The 20532-nt window shown below is 43.0% G+C and overlaps 2 protein-coding genes across 2 annotated transcripts; one reads left to right on the top strand and one right to left on the bottom strand.

Moving 5' to 3' along the window:
- Window positions 1-1553: 1553 nt before the first annotated feature.
- fbxo8 (F-box protein 8) lies at window positions 1554-10142 on the bottom strand. Its single transcript, XM_084564097.1, has 8 exons — window positions 9847-10142; window positions 8409-8520; window positions 7885-7968; window positions 6986-7130; window positions 6758-6884; window positions 5281-5399; window positions 4905-5101; window positions 1554-3902 (listed from the first exon to the last, which is right to left on the bottom strand). Exons 2-8 carry the CDS (start codon window positions 8518-8520, stop codon window positions 3715-3717), a joined length of 972 nt encoding a protein of 323 aa, XP_084420223.1. The 5' UTR covers window positions 9847-10142; the 3' UTR covers window positions 1554-3714.
- Window positions 10143-10574: 432 nt separating this feature from the next.
- On the top strand, window positions 10575-20333 carry cep44 (centrosomal protein 44). The gene is made up of 10 exons (XM_084571784.1): window positions 10575-10736; window positions 14722-14869; window positions 15019-15156; window positions 16606-16680; window positions 16864-17043; window positions 17140-17268; window positions 17404-17502; window positions 18288-18359; window positions 19498-19535; window positions 19764-20333. Exons 1-10 carry the CDS (start codon window positions 10645-10647, stop codon window positions 19810-19812), a joined length of 1020 nt encoding a protein of 339 aa, XP_084427910.1. The 5' UTR covers window positions 10575-10644; the 3' UTR covers window positions 19813-20333.
- The last annotated feature ends 199 nt before the right edge of the window (window positions 20334-20532 follow it).

Below are 20532 nucleotides of genomic sequence, written 5' to 3'. Positions count from 1 at the left end.
GCAGCAGTAACAACTTAACGCGAAGCTGTGTCAAGCAATAAAGCAACAGCCTGGATTAGCATTGATGCTAACCGTAATAACAGTAGCAGCGGTGTCTGTGGTGAGGTGTGTTAGCGGGATACACTGTGTGCGTGTGTGTGTGATTGTGTGTGTGTGTGTGTGTGTTGCAGTGTCAGCAGCCCCCTACTGATGAAGTGCAGAAGCTCTGGGGCTCAGGAGGCCATCCATCATCTCCATCAGGCTTAAGTGAGGCTCCCTGGACTGGGACGCCACCAGACGACGACGACCCCGGGCCCACCGGTCTGAGCCGGACTATATAAACACCAGCCATCATCATCATCATCATCATCATCATCAGCGGCCGCAGCAGCAGCAGCAGCAGCAGGAGCACCACCCTGAGACTAAACTTGGGTCAAAATCATCATCATCATCAGAAGCAGCAGCAGCAAAGAGAGCGTTGGTGGTTTCATTTTGTAAATCATACGTTCCAAAAAGTATTTGAATATCCACCTCAGCTGATCACGTGACGTTCTCTGACTGCTGCTCAGGTATTTCTCATGAATTTAGTGACTGATAAGTGTTGCGGAGTTCGGAGATTTAAACTTCCTCCGATCTGGTAGCGTCAGGAGGAGTCATAAAACGTTAACACACAACAGCGTCTCCGTCACAAATGTGCTTTAATATTAAATCGTCTCTTCAGTCAAACGATGCGTAATTCATCGATAGCTTAATCCTGCTTCTCCGGCTCCGTGGGGCAGATTAGGAAGCTCTCCACCGACCAATATAAATAACTTACGGTATGTTCCTGCTCCTCCTCTATTCCCCAGGCAGCGTCTCTCAGCGAGTTGCGTTGCCGTGTCAGTCGCATCTCTGCCCTCTGCTCTCGTTTCATTTGCAGTACATAAAAAAAATAATAAAATATAAAAAAAAAAAAACGCCACCACCCAGGAACAGGTCTCTCTCTCTTTCTCTTTCTCTCTCGGGAACACGCACACACTCACACGGGGTCAAGGGTCAGAGGTCATATTGTGTCTGGAGAGGATTTACTCTCTCGCCTGTTTGATCTCAAACATGCACACGTTTACACACACACACACACACACACACACACACACTTCTGTTCGGTGGAGACCTTCATTCACCCCGACCTTAACCTATAAACACACAGTTTCCATCACTGCAGAGGCGTTTAATTGACTTTGGCCTGGATCGGACTAATACGTGTTTCATTTTGTCGAGTCCTTGCGACTGGTCGACTGCAATTTCTCTTTCTTGTTGAGATTTATGCGTAAATTCTTATTAAAATTTTTAACTTGCATGCGTTGGGACGATAAAGTTCCACAATCAAGAGAGATTTTCCTTGTTTTAATTGAGATTTTAACTGTATTCTGTGTGTTTTATTGGTTTTATTATTTATTTTTTGTCTTATAGATTAGAAAAGCGACATCATGTTTCAGCTTTACTTAAACTGTGCACCTGATTTCTTATGATCTGTATATAAATAGAAGCACAAATTGTCTGCATGAGTCCGGGTGGACGAGACACACATCGTGTTAAATCAAGGCCGGATTTAATAACTCAAAAACATTTGCAGCAATCGATTTTTTCTTCAGTGCCTTTCATCAGTCGTAGTGTCTTCTAGTCGACACACAGAAAAACAAACGAAAACAAAAGGAAAAAAAAAAGAAGTGGATTTTCCTTCACAATTTAAAGTTATAAATGAGCAATAAAATAAAGTTCAGCCACGGTCAGATCAATCTAAAAAGAGGAACTAAGGAGAACAATAAATAAAAGTCGGTTGTATGACAACACACTCTGGCGGGTATGATTCAGATTACCCCTTAATTACAATTACAACAAAAACAATTAGATGCAAAACCCCCCGTGCTTCACCGTGGCATCCTGTCTGTCGCTGCAGATACATTCAGTGATACTTCGCTATTAGCTGCGGCTACATACTGTCGGGACTGTTTGCTGGCACTCGTCGGTGGACGCTGTTAGCGCGGAGGGCACGGGCCCCTGGGGCGCCACTGTTAGCTTGAGTTAACTCTTCACAAATAAAAGCATTTAAATGTTTCGACGCCGTCAGCGCGCTCGTCCGTCCGTCCGTCCAGATTGGCTTCTACGGGCTCCCACCGATGCAATCCAAACATCATAAGTGCGTATTTGCCCGTCGGATGCCTCATCTTCTCTACTTCCACCCTCCAGATGCAACAGGCTTCCACTGTTTTTCGAGAAATCCATTAAAAACTGCTCAGACACCCGACAGCGCACTCACTAATGCAATCCATCATTTTAAATTATGCATATATTTTACAGATTGCCTCGCCGCGCTGCTAATTATCCTGTTAAAAAAGAGTAATTGCCCTTTTCTCCGCCAGCGTGTTCTGTTCGTTAGCGTAAACGGGAAAAGGGGCTAAACGGAAGGGGGCGGGGCGAGCCGCTCTGCAAAACGCAGGCGGCGATCTCATTCGTCCTCTGGAAGGGATGACACTGCTTTTAACGGGAGGACCACGGCTGCAATTATGGCATGCGGCGTTATGAAAATACACGTGCAATTAAAACTGATGGATGGCGCCATTATGTCATGAGCGGGAGCGCGGTGGAAGCCCGTTACGTCAGGAGCTCAAACCCAACCGCTAGCTATCGAGTACATACATGTGCAAAGGATATGACAAATGGCAGTATTGCGTTTAAAACAACTTCATGAGCCTCGTGCGCCGCCGCCGCATCCGTCGAGCCCTTGTCAACAACTCAACGCCGCGTTCGCGACTCTCTCTTCAACGAGAAACTAAACACGTGCTTCGCTCGGGTTTGTTTGCAGCTTTAGCGACTCGCCTGTGTGCGTCGAATAATATCTGCAGACACCAGACCTCACGCAAGAACCGGTCACACGGTGACAAGATGTGGGTTTTAAGAGAATTTGAGGAACTTGAACTGTTCGGCAGTTACCGAATTTTCCCAAAAAAAAGACTTTGCGCTGGATTCCAGTGCTACCTGTTTTATAGTTTTAGGTTTTCTTTGACTCTTTTACCTGTCTGCGTATGAACCATGTCACCAGGAACAGACCTGAGCCTTATTGTAGTGTCTTCTTGTGAACAGGTGACATTCATCAGAGTGAAAATTAAATAAAAAACCACAGTGTTCTTGCCTGAGGCCCGGTGTGTTGTTTTCTTGTTCCACTAACTCATAAACTGGAATTACAAAAACAAATTAAAATGAGAAAAAAAAAGAAAACAGGTTACCGAGGGTGAGAGTATATCAAGCTCAGCTGATTTGCAGAATAGCATTAGTGTCGTGTCATTATTCTAGTGAGCGATCTGGTCTTTGCCTTGTTTTAACGTCCCTTCTGCCAGGCTTCGTCCTGCTGGCCGGCGCTCCTCCTCCTCCTCCACCTCCTCCTCCTTTTCTCCACCAGTGAGCAGTCCCTCTACGTCAGTGCAGTATCAGAGCTTGTCTTCATGGCTCTTACTTTAAAACCTCCTCCTCCTCCTTCTTCCTTGCGGCGACTCGGTTTTAAAGGTTTCTCGTATTTGGTAGCGCGGTCTCTCTCACAGTGGAGTGGCATATTTATTTTTTGTTTTATTCGCTTCTCTAATGCTCCTAGTAAGATTTAGTTTTGTCGTTATAATCCTTGTAGGAAGCAAGAACTGTCAAAAACCCTCCTCTTCCGCAGTATTTTTCAGTGCAGTAAGGACGTCCCGTGGGCGGGGGCTACGCCGCCACGTGGCCGATCAGGTATATGTTGTCGTAGAGGTGGCCCACGAAGTCGTCCGAGACGTTGTGCGCCGCCCTGCGAGTGTTCCTGATGAACTCCCTCTTGGACATTTTGTTTTTCACGTGCGGGCTGGTGAGGTCGATGGACAGCAGGATGAGACTGTAGCACAGCACGTACACGGCATCTGCGGACGAGACGACACCACAGGGCGATCAAACGGCGTGGAAGGAAACCGCTAATAAACAACCGGAGAGGTTTCCAATATACGAATAAAAAACGATTCAGCGCGCCGGTAATAAGCTCGTTAAAACCGCTCTGCCCGGGTCCATCCCCTCGGGGAAAAGCAGCGGTGAAATAAAACATCCACCCCAGACATCCACCCCTCTCTAGCCTCGGGCTCAAAACCATTACTCTAATCCCGCCACTACTACTAATCATACGAGCAGGTCCGAGGAGTTAAGAGTAACAGAGTGAGGGATTGGTTTCTCTACGGTCTGCTGACATTAACAAAGCCCTCGGTTGGTAAATGCATGGACCACTGACAATACCGAAGCCGGGGATTACTTGAAAATAAAACCCTCGACGGTTATCCCTCATTTTGTGGCTGGGCAAACGGGTCAGGAGTGCAGTGGCTTTAAATTCCCCGTTTTGAGTGTTGCTCCCGTTTGTTGCCCTCTAGCTGCAGCTGGGTTTAGGACGTCCAGAGAGGAGGTCCACCCCAGCTGAAGTGTTCAATCTGCACTCGTATTTGTGTTCTCCAGAGGATGAAGCGTCTTTACATGAGCTCCCCTCCAGCGCCACCTTCAGGTCATCACTGGGACACAATTGTGTGTTGCCAGTTTCAGAGATTTGTTGTATTTAAACTGTATTTTTCCCTCTAGTTTCACATCTTGCATGTGTCTCTGCTTCGGTGCAGCTCCTCTCTGTCGTCCTAGTTTTAGTCTGAGTCTCTGTCATGTTTTGGAAATTTCCCCCTCTCACGTGAACTAATCTCATTCTCGTGGTCTTGTGAGATTTGTAGCGTGAAACCGCAGCAAGATTACTGACGATGGGAAGCAGGAAATGTCGATATCAGACGTTTTGATTCAAATCAAGATCGATTTGAATCAAAACGTCTCATTTTTAAAATTTATTTAAAATTAAAAACGGGCGCATGTGTTTCGGCACGGCGTCTCGGGGCACTCACCAGGACTGAGGCCCAGGTCTCGGACAAGACCCGGGTTGCAGGCGCAGAACCTGTGGCTGAACTTGGTGATGAGGGTTTCCAGATACTCTCCTCTCTCCTCCGGCGCGTGGATGTGTCTGAAGAAGTCCCGCAGAGCGTTGGGGAGGAACTGGTTGCTGAAGTTGTGGAGGGTCACCAGCTCGTCCAAGACGTCTCGCCTGCACGCACACAGGCAAGTAAAGCAGATTAAAGGTGTGATAGGAGCATTCATTTACACATAAAAAAAATCTAATTTGACATGAAAAGATCTCCAGTAAATGTGCGTTTCATTTTATAACAGGACTATAGTTAATTTAAGCACGGTTTGTAAAAAAATAAACTGTATTTCTGCGTTAACCTCTCATCCAGGTAAATCCTCAGCATCTTCCAGTTGAGCCGCCTCGTGTAGAAAATGAACTTGGCCAGCTCCTTTGGATGATCTACTAGTATACCTTTAGACATGAAGTAGCTGATACCCTGCACAAACAAACAAACACACACACAGAAAGAAAGAGAAATAAATCATATCTGGTCCAGACACACACCAAGCTACACCTTTATGTCGAGGCGAGAGACTCTAACGCTGACAATAAACATGAAAACACTAAATAAATAAGCCTGCCTGCACACTATCGCTGAGATGTTCATTTAAGTTTTGCATGAAGAGCTCACGTTAGTTCAACATGCATTGACATTAACAGAGCTGTAGTCTGTGAGTGGAGGTGGTGAATTTGCATAGAGTTTGCATACAGCTCAGTCCTCCACTGATGATGAGGAGGAGTAGGATAAAGACTAAGTGCTGGTTAACGCTGATGTTCACAACATAACATTTATTTAACAAACTTAGTGCGTCCTCCTATTGGATAATTACTGCATGGGTGATCATCTTTCAGCTGGCAACAAGTTATTTAACTCCAACTGGTTCAATGAGTAGCTTCTCATTTCTTAAACAACCATGTCTAAAGACACATCCTGTGGTCGTGGAAAAGATGTTGGTCTGTTTGAGAAGGGTCAAATCATTGGCATGCATCAAGCAGAGAAAACATCTAAGGAGATTGTAGAAACTACTGAAACTGGGTTAAGAACTGTCCAACGCATTATTAGAAACTGGAAGGATAGTGGGGAACCATCAGGGTAAGAAGAGAGGCAGATGAAGTGATGCACCCATCATGCCTAGTGTCTACTGTACAAGCCTGTGGGGGCAGTGCTATGATCTGGGGTTGCTGCAGTTGCTCAGGTCTAGGTTCAGCAACATTATGTTGCCCAAAGAATGAGGTCAGCTGACTACCTGAATATACTGAATGACCAGGTTATTCCATCAATGGATCATATTCCAAGATGACGATGTCAGGATTCATGGGGCTCAGATTGTGAAAGAGTGGTTCAGGGAGCATGAGACATCATGTTCACACATGGATTGGCCACCACAGAGTCCAGACCTTAACCCCACTGAGAATCTTTGGGATGTGCTGGAGAAGGCTTTGTGCAGTGGTCAGACTCTCCCAACATCAATACAAGATCTTGGTGAAAAGTGAATGCAACAGTAGATGGAAATAAATCTGGTGACATTGGAGAAGCTTATTGAAACAATGCCACAGAGAATGTGTTCTCACTGTGGCCTTTTGAAGCCAGACCAGCATTCCTGATGTGTTCTTATTTTTCCTCTGTTTATCCAAAGTTGTTGACATGATTTCACACGCGAACAAAGTCTGTGTACACTAGCGTACCGGCCCACTCAAAGCACTGTGTGCCCTCGTTTCTCATGGCACCGACACCGTGTAGGCTGCACCTGTAGGGCTAGAGATCCTGGATGTTTTTTTCTGTGTGTGCGTTACCTCCTGTGGGTTAGCATTGAACGTGAGGCTGCCTTCATCCAGTTGCAGATATAGTCTCCTGTATGAGAAGCCAGCAGGTAGTCTTCTGTTGTAGATGGAGCAGTGTCCCCACGTGGACTTACACAGCCTGACGACATGAGAGCACACAGGAAAGCAGGACTTTAAGGTAAAACTTCTGATGACAAAGATGCGCCCTACTGACCGGAGAGTAGAGGGGAACCTCCTTACCCCTGCCACAGATATTCGTCATGTCCCAGGTCCTGCCACACGCAGCCTGCCAGGCACAGATCAGTAGCATTCAGGTACGACAGTATGGTGATACCCAACTCCGGCGGTAGCATCTCCAAGTCTATAAAACCATTCTGGTCTTTACCTGGAGAGAAAGAAGATAGAAGAAAGTTTATTTTTCCTACTAGTATTCAGTATTATATCCACTAACATGGAGGGGGCGGAGCTTATGAGCTGTTCCGCAGCCAGCCACCAGGGGGAGCTCCACATGCTTTGGCTTCACTTTAAAGGAGCTGTCATGGCGTCCACTCTATATACAGTCTCTGCTACCAATCCAAAAAAAAAAAAGATGGTAGCAGAACATATTCATAGAAGCGGCCTCTAGAGAACAAACAAGCACAACACAGAGGCCCGATGGAAAAACTCTAATTACTCATAAGACTCTAGAGTGGACGCCACCAATTAACACCACAGCTGTTGTGAAGAAGGCTCGGCAGCACCTGCACTCCCCGAGAGTCCTGTAGGAAAAACAACACTCTGCTATAGAGAGCTACTAACATAGTGCCTCACGCCGTGGTACGCATGTTCAAACCGGCTGAAAAATATATATATATATAAGTGGCACAATAGCTTTGCACTCATGGGGCTTTGCTTGCAGAAGAATAAAAAAAGGACAAGAGGAAAAGCAGAAAAAGAGACTGAACAGGTGACGGTAAGCCACTCAGGGTGTATATCTGTTTCTGCTGACGTTTCTTATCCTACACACGATCAGAAAAGATGAACGGGGGCAATCATAAAAACACAGAGCACACGTAACAAGGGTGAGAGGATGTACGTATAAAATGCCAACGCAGAGTGAACAGTAGTTGTGTGCTTAGCTTGTGGTTGTGCGTTCGTACCTCCCCTGCGTGTTCTCAGCAGATGATAGATGTCGGGGCCGTAGCATTGCTGTGGGGCTCTTCTCTGGGGTCCTCCATCTCTCACTAGGAAAAGAAAACACGTTTGTTTTTATATTGCTTTAGTCGCCATCTATCTAAAGCGACAGTACACATGTCCTACTAGGAACACATCATGTTGCATCAGTGAACTGCATAAAATCCCGCAGATGGACATAGGCGGATGCAACCCTGTGACCTTACAGTCTCAAAGTTGCTTCCCTAACCATTAGTTCGCAGTTCCTCCAAGAATGTGACTCTGAAGCCTGGTGTGATGAATCATCCGTTTCTGCTGAGGCTGACGACGGTCGGCTCAGAATTTAGCATCAACTACGCGGATCCGTGGACTCAACCTACAGTCTGGGCTGCAGCCTGTGGTTTAACAGTGTGAGGAATGATTTCTTGGCACACTCCGGGTCCCCCTAATGCCAATCAGTCACGGAAACTGGTTTCCTCAAAAGTGATATCAATGAAAATGGAAGGATTACCTTGCTCTCGTTTTCCTCCTCCTCCTCCTCCTCGGTCAGCCAGTCGGTCGGCTAGCTCTTCCTGAAGCTGCTGCTGTTGTCTGGGAGGCAGCCTCCACAGTGCCTGACCCATCTGTATGCAGCACAGCGACAGAGTACAAGTACGTCACACTGACCCACATACACATACATAGTAATAAATGGTAAACTGTGCCCCTCGTCCCTTTTTTCAAACGCAGATCTGGTATCAATTACGATATTGAATAATCTGGTTGAGAAATACTTTGGGAAGCTGTCTAATTCTGCAGATGCCCACAGCAAATCAAATCAGCTTAAGGAGCTTTCTCAAGACACCTCAGCCATGGACACAGAAAGGATTCAAGCTAGTGTCCTTACAGTTCTAACAGGCCGATAGGTGTCTGTACAAGAAACCCTGCGTGTGTAATCATATGTCCACACTGGGAACAATGGAGAACAGTCAGGAGAAAAGCACAGAATCAATCAGTTTCCTGCAACTACAGGCGAATACCTGGTCATTCACAGAAACTAGTCATACGAGTTCCCCGATGAGCTACACCCACAGATGTTCCACTTTAAACTCCCCACGGCTGTTTTGGAACTGGATAAAACATCTTCAAGAAACTCTACAAGCCCATTTGGCTTGTTTTTAACTTCTTGTTTTTGTTGTTGTTGTTATAGATGACCTAGATAACTGAGAACCTTTCACAGACAATACATTGCTCACGTGAATTAGACAACAATTCCCCACCAGGTTGACACAATCAGCAACTGTAAGTTCTGGTGTTTTATATATATGTGTGTAAATAAATAAAACCACACATATTTATATTTAGCATAAGGTTTTAGTAGAAAATTAAATAAATAAATTTGTTTGTATTATTATATAGTGTTTATATTAGCATGGTTATGCTACATACACCCATGTAATGACAAGATCCGCACAAAACACTGTCAATAATAATCATAATAAACTTTTAAAATATAATTAACTTATAACTCAAATTGTTAGATTCCTATAAAAAGCAAAGCCTTAACCCGCTGTCCGGTCTTTTTAAAGCACTGCCCTCTCTGTCCGACTAGCGTCAGCTGTGTTGCATAAACAAATCCATTACACTGTTGTAAACATCAACGTTGGAAGTTCCAGCAAGCAAGGTAGCTAGACGCGTAGCCCCGCCTCCTCTCAAATACCATTGGTCAAACACGTCAGAGCCGCTCTCAAACTGAAACCCCATTGGCCGAGCTGGCTGCCACTCACGCTCCCCTGTCACACAACCCGGAGTTAGCTTACCAAGCTAGTTTTAAGTTGACGAAGACAGCGACGACACAAAATAAGTGAATTTTGCAGCAATATTGAAGGAGGTTTGACTTGTTTCTTTTACAAAAACGGCGCCATGTTTCCAAACGAGTGCGACACAGTCCCGTAACCCGAGCTACCCACCTGACTTTAGGGATTCCTCTGACAACCTGACCTGCACACAAGGACAGCTGGGAGTGAGGGTTCCTTCCTGTTAAGCGTATCCAGTTGTCATTTCACTTAGCCGAGCGTTTATGTGCACGAATAAACCAGCTTGTTTGGTTCAGGAGGGTTCTTCCATACCGTAGTCTAGAACTAACACAATTATCATCTGTTTTCACACTCCTCCTCCTCCTCCTCCTGTCACTTCTGCCCCTCCCCGTTTTCCTCTCCTGTCATCACAGAAAAACATGAAGAAAAATTAAATAATTCTTAACATCTCAAATCGATCGAATTAATTAAAATTAGTCACTTTTTTTTTTCCCCCTCCAGTGTAAACACACGCTCGCTGGGACAAAAACGCTAAAAGTAGATATGAAGAGAAGCCCAGAAATAGGTGCGTGCGTCATTGACGTCAACTTCTTACGTGCGTTCTGACGTACGTGGTCCAGCCAGCCAATCAGGACTCGAGCTGACGATCACCCGGCAGAAACAAACCTAGCTCAAGCAAACAGAAGATCAACGGTAGCTGTAGACATATCTTTCTCGATTTATATTATATATACATCACTTTGTGGAGTAGTTATTTATTAATACAGAAACGCGACGTCTATTTTAAAGTAATTCTGCGTTTATTGCGTCGTCTTACTCTGCTTTAATCTCATTCGTGGTATCAACAACAGAAAGCTTTAGCTAACTGTCGTAAATATTTTTTTACGTTACGAGTGAAAACATTCAAAACACAGAACAAAGTTCGCTCTTCTCCTCTCGCTTTAAGTTAAAATGCTGTCCACTGGAGACGTCCAAGGTTGTCTTCGCAAACTGGAAGCTCTCCTGCGAGCTATAAAGTATCCGGGACATGTCGACTACAGCGGGTAAGTCAGTGGGTAAACACTCGGTTAGCTAATGCTAGTTAGCACCACAAGTTAATATTTAACTATCCTAATCTGGCATTTTATTTAGAAGTACCGTTTAGCTGGATTTAAAGCTCGGTTTTAAACTTTATTTTCAGCTAAATTCCCCTCGACAGACTGCAGCATATAAAGTTGTTTGTAAGATTTACATTACATATTTCCACAATGCATGTTGACAACTCAAAAGTGAGCCGAATTGCACATTAAACTATACTGAAAAACTATGACAACATTTACAACTGCCTGTCTTAAATGTGCATTTTGGATATCATCATTAAAATTATAAAAATGAATTTTCCCCTGCTCATAATTCCAGTTAACATGCTCTTCAATTTAGCATATTTAAACAATATCTTAATTAAGTGTGATTTCCTTATTAAATATCTAAATCTGGATCACACAAGCTTTTATTTAAGATGTCATTCACGCTAAAACATGACTGAAGGTACCGCAATTTCATTTTAACTAGAAAAGGGGTAATTTAAGATACCTAAGACTGTGAATCTGATGCAGGACTTAGATAGATAGATAGATAGATACTTTATTGATCCCGAAGGAAATTCAAACATCCAGTAGCAGTAACATACATTGAACATACATTAGAGAGTAACTAATTCTCCAACCTGCCTGTGATTCCTCTTACATTTTCAAACTGTCATGTAACATCATCAGTTTGTATCATAAGAGTCCACATGTACGCTTTAGTCAGATATGTGTATCTATGACAGATGTATGTTTATCTTGCTGTTCTCTCTTTCTTCTGTCTGTACCCGGCTGGCCTTAGGCAGATGGGTCCCTCCATATGAGCTGGGTTCTGCTCAAGGTTTCTTCCTGTTAAAAGGGAGTTTTTCCTTGCCACCGTCGCCTTCAGGCTTGCTCTGGGGGTTTCAGGCCGGGTTTTTGTAAAGCGTCTTGAGACAATTTGTATTGTTATTGACGCTATATAAATAAAATTGAATTGAATTGAATTGAACTAGAAATAAAAATGTTTTGTACAACTATAAACTATATTAAAAATATGAAAAATATAAAGTGACCGTAGAAAAATGGGGAGGGCTGTGTGCAATTAAATTAGGCTGTAAACAGATGAATGAAAGTCACAGTCACCACACGTAGCAGAGGTAGACAGACATGGCAATGACAGAGTGTCCAGGAAGTAGTGCAAAAAGATCTGTGAGTAAATCTGGTCCTGTAAGTGGATTTCAATTAAAACTACTGCAGTGATTAGAAATTGAGTTTTTGGCGACTGGATTTCTGTGAGATTGAGTCCACTGCTCATTCAGACTGAACAGCACCCTACGAGGAACTTAAAAGACGCATCCGAAGCATAACAGGAATCACATCTGAATTGTCCCCTGGTGAGCAGTGAGACCGTGTGTGGGGGGGGTTACTCGTATCCACAGAGCCCACGTCTGCTCAGTGAGGTAACGTACCATATTCCGTGTACGACATGGTCTCCCGGCGTCTGAATGTCTTCCAGGCGAGAGCAGCGTAAGACAGGACTGTTCAAAATGTAAAAATGCGTTTCACGTCCGACTGCCACAGCGAGACTTCTATGAGCCCCTCATTAACAGCCAGCTGTGGAGCTAATGAGGTTTTGAGTGGTGTTTGGCGTGGTTCTGTGGAAGCTGTTTTATAAATATACATGGACAAAATACTGTACCGTTTCCTCCTCCCTTATCATTTGGATTTGTTTGGAGGAGAAGCGGTAGGCCAAAATCCTCAACCTGACTCACCTCATACATTTATAAATCCCTGAAATTATAGTTTGACTTGAATGTTGTTGAATACTTCTCTAATTGGGCGTAGTCTAAACCTTTGAGACGGGTACTTAATTAAAGTTAAAGGTATCTATTGGCTAGTTTTCAGGTATCCGTAATGGTAAATTAAGTAACCCAATCAAAGTTACATTTAAACATATTTAAATTTTATCCACTGTCATGACTTATTTATTGGATTTATCAGATTGTTTTGACTAATCAGAATCTCATCAGACGTATTATAAATCACTTCTTTGGTCAAAATTAAACTGCAGTAATCTGAGAGTTTGGACTAATCAGTAATCCACTATGGTTGTGTGTAATGCGATCTTGTCAGTTTAAGACACCGAATAACTTTGTGATTATAAGTCACTTACTTTTAAAAACCCTATTTTATATATCTAAAGTATAATTACAGATCATTTTAAGCCTGGTAAATGTTCTCAATATTAGCTGAATGTTATTGTTGTTGCTGGCTGTCGTTAAGAATAACTTTAAATGGTTAAACTTTAAATACGTTCCTTTTGTCCAAATGACTGAGACGTGCAATCAAGCTCAATCGATCCAAAATGACATATTTTCTTTTTAAAATGCTTTGAATCAGAATCTTTATTGTCCTTTATACAAAAACTGCAGCGAAATCGTGTGCGATCTCATTTTAGTGCAACATAAGCAGTCTGGCTATTTAAAAATGAGCGTAACAGTTCATTTAACTGCAATCTGTGGTATTTTATTTCATGTTTGGTTTATATAAATAATGTTTAAAGCTCTGTCTCAAGTACAATATACCAAGGCTTTGTCCTGACTGCTTGTTGTAATGTTGTCCACCGACCACCAGGCGTCACTATTGTCTCTGTGTAACGATGACGAGCTTTACGTTTGTACAATTAAGACTAGAATAACCTGTTTATAGCCTGTGATTGTGTTGTTGAGGAAAATACAGTACATCTAAGTATTTTTTTTTTTTTTTGTCCTCTGTCACATAAGAAACAACATAAATAAAATCATTCATTCAATCTTTATTTATTCTCGGAGGTTCATTGAGGGTAGTCCTCATTTTCAGTGAAGCCGAGATTACACAGTAACAATGGGATAACAATAGATATAGTATAATAATTGTGGAAAATAAAACAAAATAAAACAAATAATAAGATAACCTACATACCATTATAAAGGAGGAAGGAAGGGAAAAATAAAGATACAGAAAATATTAGTAGTAAAATAATAATAATAATGATAATAATAATAAAATAACATTTCCATAAAACTTGACATAGGAAGGTTTGTGATTACAGATCTGAATTGATTATAGGAAAGTAGAGAATTAATTTTTATGTTACATTGGAGATTATTCCAGGAAGTAGGGGCACCATAACAAAAGGCTGACTTTCCCAACTCAGTGTGGATACGAGGAACCTTGAGCATCAACAGTCATTTGATCTGGTCTGATAGGGACCAGAATTCCAAACAAGCATGTTTGAAATATAACCTGGTAATTTTCCAATAATACCTTTGTAAATAAACAGGTACCAGTGATTAAGTCTCCTCTCAGACAAAGATGACCAACCCACTTTACCATAGAGGACACAATGATGAGTGCTATAGCCATCACCAGTAATGAATCTCAGAGCAGAGTGGTAGACTGAGTCCAGGGCTTTAAGTGAGCAAGCAGTAGCATTTCTATAACTCACATCACCATAGTCTAGAACTGACATAAAAACTGCTTCAACAACTTGTTTCCTACATTCCATAGGGAGGTTGGCTTTGTTTCTGTAGAAGAAACCAATTTTTTGTCTCAGTTTTTTTTTTTTTTTTTACTAGGATGGCTATGTGGTAATTAAATGTGAGTTTGTCATCCAGCCATATACCAAGATATTTGTACTCAGAAACTCTATCAATGCTGGAACCAGTTACATGCTCTCTCTTTTCCCCAACTACAAGTCAGTGTGAACTTGATTTTAGCCTTTATACGAGCCATATTTGCAGGATACAGTCAAGACTTTAACTATTTGGCTTTTGTAATTTCAATTAGTTTTTATACTCCTCTTGTTTCCAAATTCATGTAAACTGCTGGAGCACAGATTCTGAACATTAAACACATGTGACTGGTAGAACTAATCGTGATCTGGATGCTAGGGTATCAGATTGTTTTCTCGGTCTCGCATTTTTGTTCATTTCTCCTCCAGACTTTCTAAAGGAGATCCCTCAGCGTTTCTGCCCATAGCGAGCTTCACCCTCACCTCCTTCTCGCCACCGTTTGCCGAGCAGCTAATGGCAGCAGGGCTGGAGCTGACTGGCAAAACCGACCTTCGCTTCACCGACGCTCTTTACAAGGTAACACGTAAGCGCTTCAGTCATTTTTGTTGTTATTTTCTCTGGTGCGTATGGACCACTGTACCGTTCCTTTATCCCCTCCGTATGTGAAACTACAGTGGCAACGATCGGTAGCAGTGAGCGTATGTGTTTTGTGTGTGTGTGTCCAGGTGCTTCGGGATATCTTTCACTATAAGCCCATCCTGACCAAGCAGCAGTTCCTCCAGTGGGGTTTCTCTCAAAGGAAAATCTCGGTCATCTGTGACATTATTAACCTTGTCCTGCAGAAACACAACCAACTGAAGAAGGTACAGAACTTTCTCCTTTTTTAAATCAATCTTTATTTACAGGACGTCTGTAGACTAGGTTACTTTCTAGGTTGGTGTAGCTACTAACCAGCTGGCTGTTATGTCCAGTGTAGTGTTGTTTCTTACTAGAGCGCTAACACAGATAACTAGAATTAGAGCAGATGTTTGCCAAGTATGTGACACATGCATGGGGTTTGGGTTGGTGTTTGTTGCATAAACTACTACAACAAGAAGAGAAGTTAAGGCAAACAATCAGTCCTCGACGTCCAGGGCATTCACTTTACTAGAAAGTAAAATAATAGTCTGAGAGGTCCCAAAGGAACCCAGGGGAACGTCTAAGAAGCTAAAGGCCTCTCTCACATTGGCTAATGTTAATGTTGATGAATCCACCGTCAGGAGAACACCGAACAACCGTGGTGTGATGGTAAGAGTGGCAAGGACAAAAATAACATTTCTGCCTTTCTGCAGTTTAATCAACATCGTGTGGACGAGCCAGAAGACTATCGGTAAAAGTAGTGTTCTGGCTTGTCCACACGATGGAGCTAATCACCGTTGCTTCCTCACTCATCGATGCGTTATTTAAAATATGTTGTGTAGAACAGTTATGGCTTCTTTAATATTATATTCCAGTGAAGTCCAGAACGTCTCTTCTGTAGCATTAGAACCGTGGTTCCTCTCATTGAAACCCAGATGGAGTCCCACAGGAAAGTCCCCGCTGCGTGTACACGGCCTGTAAATGCTGGTGTGGCAGATAGTGGCTGCTGAGTCGGCGGCATTAGGACCCATCTGTAATTGGGCCGAGCAGATCTCTCTTGTCGGGTGGTCCCTGGAGGGGAAAGCAGGTGAAGGAGTGTGCGTGGGTCACGACGGGTAGTACTAGTACTAAAAGTAGAAGGAAAACGGTTTGGACTTTTAGCCAAGCATTAGAAAAGAGGCGAAGAGATTGAGTCATACACACCATGTTTGTCAAGTAGCATGACTAGAGGACGCCTGTTGAGCAGAAGCAGTTTGTTCACATTATAGTTAAAAAACAAAATTACATCTAACCTGGATTTTGTTTATTATTCTCACCCCCGTAAGTATATCAGCGTAGTCTCTGTCTGTGTCAAACCGTTAATCTAAATGAACCGCAACCAACACGAGCTCAATGTGCATTAACAGTACAGGAAGAAGACCAGAGCCGACCGGCAGTCAAGTGTGTGGGGAACATTTTGATGGAAAACTAAGCCGAGCTCTGCGGGGTTTCAGACTGAATGTGCGACCTGTCAGCGGCTTGGCAAGGTTTAATTGCGATAAAATCCTCTTGAGCTCAAACAAAGTGACCACCTGTCTTATGAACGTAATGTGGTTTAGAAGAGTCCTGAAGCAGCTCGCCGGTAGCCAACAGCGTCAACAAACACCAGCTCTGGAAAGACTCATATATTCTGTGTGTGTGTGTGTGTGTTGTAGCCCAGAGTCCGACTTCCTGCCCCAACTAAGGATGGCAAAGGAGACGCTCAGCCAACTCAGACTGATCCAGATACTGTAAGTCTCGTCTTATATCGTCCAAAAGACACTAGGGCCTTCAAGATACATGAATAAAGTCTGTTATTGTTACTTGAAAGCCGTTATTATACGTAGGACGGAGTGGAGGATCACCGCGACTGGACGGGCGAATGAAATCTGAATAAATTCAACTTATTTCTGTTTCGTTCTTTTGTACTGTAGGCGTCCAAGAGACCGTTTGTTGTGAATCACATAGAAAATCCTTCCACTTTTCCCCCAAACTCCGCCCACGCAGGAGCACTCTCCTCCTATAATCTAAGCAATGCCTCTCGTGAAGACGTGCGCTCCAACGATTCTCCAGAGCTGCCAGGAGAGGAGGACAAGGAGAACATTCTCATTCACGTGAGCATTTACTAAATCACAAGGTTATTGTGGATTATTACTGAAGTTGTGCGTGTCCGTCCCAGATCTTTTCATTGTTCTTTTTCCATCTTTCAGTCGTCAGAGGTGGAAGAAAGACTCTCAGCAGTGGAAGCTCAAGTACAGACTCTTCTGTCTGGACTGGACAGGCTCGATGTTCTGGAGAAACGCCTGGAGGAACTGGAGAGTCAGAGAAGCGCAGACAAGGTACTCCCTTAATATCCCATCCCATTTATTTATTTATTTATTTATTTATTTTCTCTACTGGATGGACGGCGAAGGAGGATGAATAAAACATGAAGCTCCACCTAACTGACAGTGCACCACCTCCCTGTAATACAGAATGAAGGACAAGTCATCACCATATCCAGAGAGAGTTGGGAAAACCTGATGAGCAGAGTCCTGTTGCTGGAAACTAAAATAGAGCTGAACCACACGCAGGTAAGACAAGATGTGACCGTGTGTGTGTGTGCTACGGTTGAACTGATTAGAAGTTGGTGGTAAAAGGTCAATGACGCTATAAAACCTCATAAAACTCTTTGGACATAGTGACTTATTATGACTAGATACACCGATTAAAACCACTGACAGGAGAAGTAAATAACAGTGACCATCTTGTGACAGTTCAATGCTCTGCTGGGAAACTTTTGGACCTGGTATTCATGTGGACATGTCGTACCCACCTAGACCAGACCAGACACCCCCACCCCATAGCAATGACACTTCCCAGCAGGATGCAGCCTGACACAGGCACACACACAGAAAAACGCTTTAGGAACAACTTAAAAAACCATGAAGAACAGCACAAGGTGTTGACCTGGCCTCCAAATTCACTAGATCCCAAACTGATCAAGTATCTGTGGGATGATCCACAGAGTTGGACATCCCAGGAACTCCCGTGTGAGGAGTCAGGATACTCAGCGACACATCTGCTCCGAGCTCAGACACATCTCAGAGAGAAAGCTCTGTGTTCCCTGATCTGTTTTCTTTTTTCTTTTTTTTTTTCCTGTGACTACACAAACACAAGAACAGCCTGGAATGTGAATAAACCAGTAACTCTCGGCACATCTTGTTCTCTATAGCCAAGTACAGGACGGTCCTCAAGGAACGTCACTGCACCAACCAGACTATCCAACAGAAAACTCATGTTAAACTCTTAAATAGCTTTTATTTGTCGCCTTCACAGATGGTTCAAATGTGTTTCCTCTTTTACCTCCCTTTCTTAGATAAGTGCCCCCGTGCCATGCCAGACTTCTACCACCTCCTATTATTCCAGCTCCATGTCTGATTCATCAAAGGTGAGATGAAGCTGATGACTCCCCTCCTTCTTCTAGTCTTCTAAAGCTCCAACAACGCAAAGCATTAGCTTCTTATCAAATATACATCTTTAACTTTTACAAATAAGCTTCTATTACAGTCTAATGTGAAAGAAAAAATCTCTTTTAACAAGAAGAAACCTTGAGCAGAACCCAGCTCATTTAAGGGGGAATCCTTCTGCTTGAGGTCAGACGAGTGGAGACGGAAAAAGAGAAATGTGAATCCTTCAAGGAAATCTTTTGATCCTTTCAATGAAAGTCCTTCAATATTTATATGAGCAATTCCTACACAGTGATTCTTCATAAAGTGTTTGTAGTGTGCAGGGTTTCACTTCTGAGCAGCTGATATACTATCAGGAGATGATAGTGTTAGCAAGCTAATTTCCCAACAATAGATAAATAAACAGAATTTAATAACAATACATAAGAAACATGCTTGCAGTGCTTTCAGACCGTATCATGGCTTCATAGTATATTTGTCCCTGCCTCCACTCTTAAACCCCTAGATACCATTTACCATTCTGCCCTTAGATTCATTACTGGTGCCGCCTACTCCACCCATCACTGTACTCTGTATGGCTTAGTAGGGTGGACCTCCCTAGCTCAAAGACGTGACTCCCACATGTTTCTATTCATTTATAAAGCCCTCATCGGCAAACTTCCCATCTACATCTCTTCATTACATGTTGAGTCCACAATCACTTACAATACCCGCTCTAGCAACTGGTTGCAATTGTATATTCCCAAAATTCGGACTGAGCTGGGGAGGTCTGCCCTCTCAGCTTATGCCCCACACATCTGGAATCATCTACAGCTAACTCTTAAGTTAAACTCACTCGTCCCATTCAGTCACTTCAAATCATTAATTACTAATTCCCTGTCCACCGTTTGCAATTGTTTCCTCTGATCCTTTTTTTCATTCTGTTCTTTATGGTATTTTATTGTGTATATCTGTTGTGTATTTTGTTTGTTTTGCTCTGTACTCTCGTCTGCACTGTAAATGAGGCTCGCCTCAGTGTACTAACGAGTTTAAATAAAGGTAAAAGAAAGAAAGAAAGAAAAAGTCCCCAATAGCTGTTTTCTTAACATCCTGTCTTATCTGTCCTGTGTCTTCGTCCAGGAGGATCTCAAGGACAGGCTGCAGAAGATCACCAACATGTAAGTCCATTATCTAGAGACGAGAGATAAATGATCTGCAAAATTTATTCAGAGTTCAAGATCAAGGTGTGCTCCCAGGCTTTAATTATTAAGTCACCTCAAACCTGTAATCCCGTCGAGGCCTCTTGATCTTACATGGGGATGTGTTGGTTCAGCTGCCCAATGTTTAATGTGATGTGAGCGAGAACATACTCAGGACTGATGGTTTGTTCTGTCTGGACTTTCTAGGATGAAGAGCACGTCCAGTCTGCTGAAGAACACCGAATCCTGCCAATAAATTACGGAAAACATATCGTCTTCTTGATTGTAAACAGGCTAATGAACCTGTGTCACCATAAATGAGAGTATAGTAGATAATTCACTGTGTTCATTCGCCACAGTTAAACTCTTGATTGATTGTTAAAACTTGTAGGTGATTGTCTGTGTGTTGTTTCCTCTTTCACCGTAATCTTCTGTAAAGCATATTAAATGTTGTTTAACATCTATTAGCGGCAAAGTTTGCATGTTCTCTCTGTGTTAGCCCTGTGATAGACTGGAGACTTGTCCAGGGCGTACCCCTCCTCTCACCCAATGACAGCTGGGATATCTCCCCCCCTTTCTTTGCATCTGCATCAGTGTATAGCTACTGTTGTGAGTCAGTGTAACAGGATTTCATTGTAATGTTTCACTGCTGGTGTCTTGATTAATGACAAAGTTTAAATCTTAGACTTTAAGCACAGACTCTGATTGTTTGTTAGTTTTTTAAATAAATTATTTTATATGATGACTTTGGCGTGTTTGTCGTGTTTTGGATCTACATCACACGTGGAGTAATCTCACTGAGATGAATCATGACAAGATTTCTGTATTTTTAAAAAACAAATTGATCTGAGGAGACCAAGGAGCTGGTCATTGACTTCACCATCCAGGGCCTGGAGGTGGAAATAGTGGACCACTACCTGGGAGTCCACATGAACAGCAGACTGGACAGGAGGGGCAACAGTGATGCTGTGGACAA

Source organism: Chelon labrosus, assembly GCF_963514085.1.
Source record: "Chelon labrosus genome assembly, chromosome: 2".
Classification (NCBI taxonomy): domain Eukaryota; kingdom Metazoa; phylum Chordata; class Actinopteri; order Mugiliformes; family Mugilidae; genus Chelon; species Chelon labrosus.
The sequence above is the reverse complement of the archived record's forward strand: the minus strand, read 5'-3'. Positions and strand labels throughout refer to the sequence as shown.

Coding starts and splice junctions, on each gene's coding strand:
- cep44 (XM_084571784.1), top strand. CDS start 10,645: ATGCTGTCCACTGGAGACGTCCAAGGTTGTCTTCGCAAACTGGAAGCT. Junction 16,681..16,863: donor CTCAGACTGATCCAGATACT/GTAAGTCTCGTC, acceptor TTTGTACTGTAG/GCGTCCAAGAGACCGTTTGT. Junction 17,044..17,139: donor AGGAGAACATTCTCATTCAC/GTGAGCATTTAC, acceptor TCCATCTTTCAG/TCGTCAGAGGTGGAAGAAAG.
- fbxo8 (XM_084564097.1), bottom strand. CDS start 8,520: ATGGGTCAGGCACTGTGGAGGCTGCCTCCCAGACAACAGCAGCAGCTT. Junction 7,131..7,884: donor GCTGAGAACACGCAGGGGAG/GTACGAACGCAC, acceptor CTTTCTCTCCAG/GTAAAGACCAGAATGGTTTT. Junction 5,102..5,280: donor AGGATTTACCTGGATGAGAG/GTTAACGCAGAA, acceptor GTGTGCGTGCAG/GCGAGACGTCTTGGACGAGC.